Genomic DNA, 2,102 nt, shown 5'->3' with positions numbered 1-2,102 from the left:
GGGCTGATGAAGTCCAAGCCCAGGACTGGCCCCTGTCCCTGTTCCCATGACCCCAGTGCTGCAGAGCAGAGCTGACCCCTCGGTGTCCATGGGCAGAGCCCCTGCTCGTCACAGCAACGGGCCCAGATCCCAGCAGAGCTCCAGGCATGGGGCTGAAGGAAGGGCTCTGAGAAAAGGAAAATTGGGTGGCACAGAGCAGCAGGGGCAGGGCTGGGAAAACGGACTTGGGCATTACTCAGCAGTGTCTGCCTTGACTTATCACTGTGTCCTCCCTCAACAGGACTCCATGGTCAGAGTGAAGAAATGTCCAACAGCAGCTCCATCAGCCACTTCCTCCTGCTGGCATTGGCAGACACGCGGCAGCTGCAGCTCCTGCACTTCTGCCTCTTCCTGGGCATCTCCCTGGCTGCCCTCCTGGGCAACGGCCTCATCATCAGCGCCGTAGCCTGCGGCCACCACCTGCACACGCCCATGTTCTTCTTCCTGCTCAACCTGGCCCTCACCGACCTGGGCTCCATCCTCACCACTGTCCCCAAAGCCATGCACAATTCCCTCTGGGACACCAGGACCATCTCCTACACAGGATGTGCTGCACAGCTCTTTTTCTTTTTGTTCTTCATCTCAGCAGAGTATTTCCTCCTGACCATCATGTGCTATGACCGCTACGTGTCCATCTGCAAACCCCTGCACTACGGGACCCTCCTGGGCAGCAGAGCTTGTGCCCACATGGCAGCAGCTGCCTGGGCCAGTGCCTTTCTCTATTCACTGCTGCACACGGCCAATACATTTTCCCTGCCCCTTTGTAAGGGCAATGCACTGGGACAGTTCTTCTGTGAAATACCCCCAATCCTCAAACTCTCCTGCTCCAAATCCCACCTCAGGGAACTTCGGCTCATTGCTGTTAGTGCCTGTTTAGGACTTGGTTGTTTTGTGTTCATTGTTTTCTCCTATGTGCAGATCTTCAGGGCTGTGCTGAGGATCCCCTCTGAGCAGGGAAGGCACAAAGCCTTTTCCACCTGCCTCCCTCACCTGGCTGTGGTCTCTCTGTTCCTCAGCACTGGCATTTTTGCACACCTGAAGCCCCCCTCCATCTCCTCCCCATCTCTGGATCTGTCCCTGTCAGTTCTGTACTCGGTGGTGCCTCCAGCCCTGAACCCCCTCATCTACAGCCTGAGGAACCAGGAGCTCAAGGCTGCAGTGTGGAGACTGATGACTGGATGGTTTCAGAAACATTAAACTGCTGGCCAATTTCTGCAAATCACTTGTAATAAAACTAATCTTTGATACTTCTTGGTGGTTTGGTTATGTTTCTTTTTACTGTGTATTATTTTTTTTTAGTTGTCAAAAAAAACTCATTGCTTTTGCCATTTCTCATTTTGTTTATCTCCACCTTCCCTGTGGCCATAGACTGTGCCGATGAGGGTCTGCACTTTTGGTGCCTTTACAGGAACTCAAGGATCTCCCAGCCAAGTTTTCTGCAGAGATCCCCCTTTTGTTCCCTTCTCTGCAGCTGCAGCAGCAATGTCTGTGTGCAGAGCTGGGGGCAGATCAGTGCTGGCACAGCAGCTGTGCCCAGGAGCAGCAGCACTTGGTGTTGCCAGTGCTGCTCCCGTGCCCCTGCCCCGCTGCCCTCCTGGCCCTGGTGTTGCTGTAGGGCCTGAGTGCTCTCGGGGCCGGGCACAGTGCTGGGGGTGGCAGTGCCGGGGCTGCAGCAGGGACAGGCCATGGGCACTGCTGGGGCAGCGCTGACGCCTCAGGGCAGGGCCTGGGGGCTCCAGGCTCCTTGCCCAGGCTCTCTCCAGAACACGCCCAGGCCAATGCTCAGCAGAGAAAAGCCCCGTGAGCAGCCCCAGGGTGGCCGTGGGCAGGCTGGGGGCAAACAGCATGGCTGGGGCTCTGCAAGGTGCCTGGGGGAGACAGGAAGGAGCAGCAGAGCAGGGGCTGATCCATCCCCACTGCACTGGACACCCCAGGGCAGCGTCCCAGAGCGTCCTCATGCACCTGCCAACAACATCCCCCCTCTGCAGCCCTGGCCTCTCCCCCAGCTCACACAGGTGCCGCATCCTTGCAGGCACAGACATGGCAGCACTGGCTCAGGAGCC

At 57.5% G+C, this 2,102-nt stretch overlaps 1 protein-coding gene across 1 annotated transcript; it reads left to right on the top strand.

Moving 5' to 3' along the window:
* Positions 1 to 284: 284 nt before the first annotated feature.
* Positions 285 to 1,256, top strand: LOC120747775 (olfactory receptor 14I1-like). Its single transcript, XM_040053819.2, has one exon. The coding sequence runs from the start codon at positions 304 to 306 to the stop codon at positions 1,234 to 1,236; it is 933 nt and encodes a 310-aa protein (XP_039909753.1). The 5' UTR covers positions 285 to 303; the 3' UTR covers positions 1,237 to 1,256.
* The last annotated feature ends 846 nt before the right edge of the window (positions 1,257 to 2,102 follow it).

The sequence above is a fragment of the Hirundo rustica genome, unplaced genomic scaffold (genome assembly GCF_015227805.2).
Source record: "Hirundo rustica isolate bHirRus1 unplaced genomic scaffold, bHirRus1.pri.v3 scaffold_199_arrow_ctg1, whole genome shotgun sequence".
NCBI classification, from domain to species: Eukaryota; Metazoa; Chordata; class Aves; order Passeriformes; family Hirundinidae; genus Hirundo; species Hirundo rustica.
The sequence above is the reverse complement of the archived record's forward strand: the minus strand, read 5'-3'. Positions and strand labels throughout refer to the sequence as shown.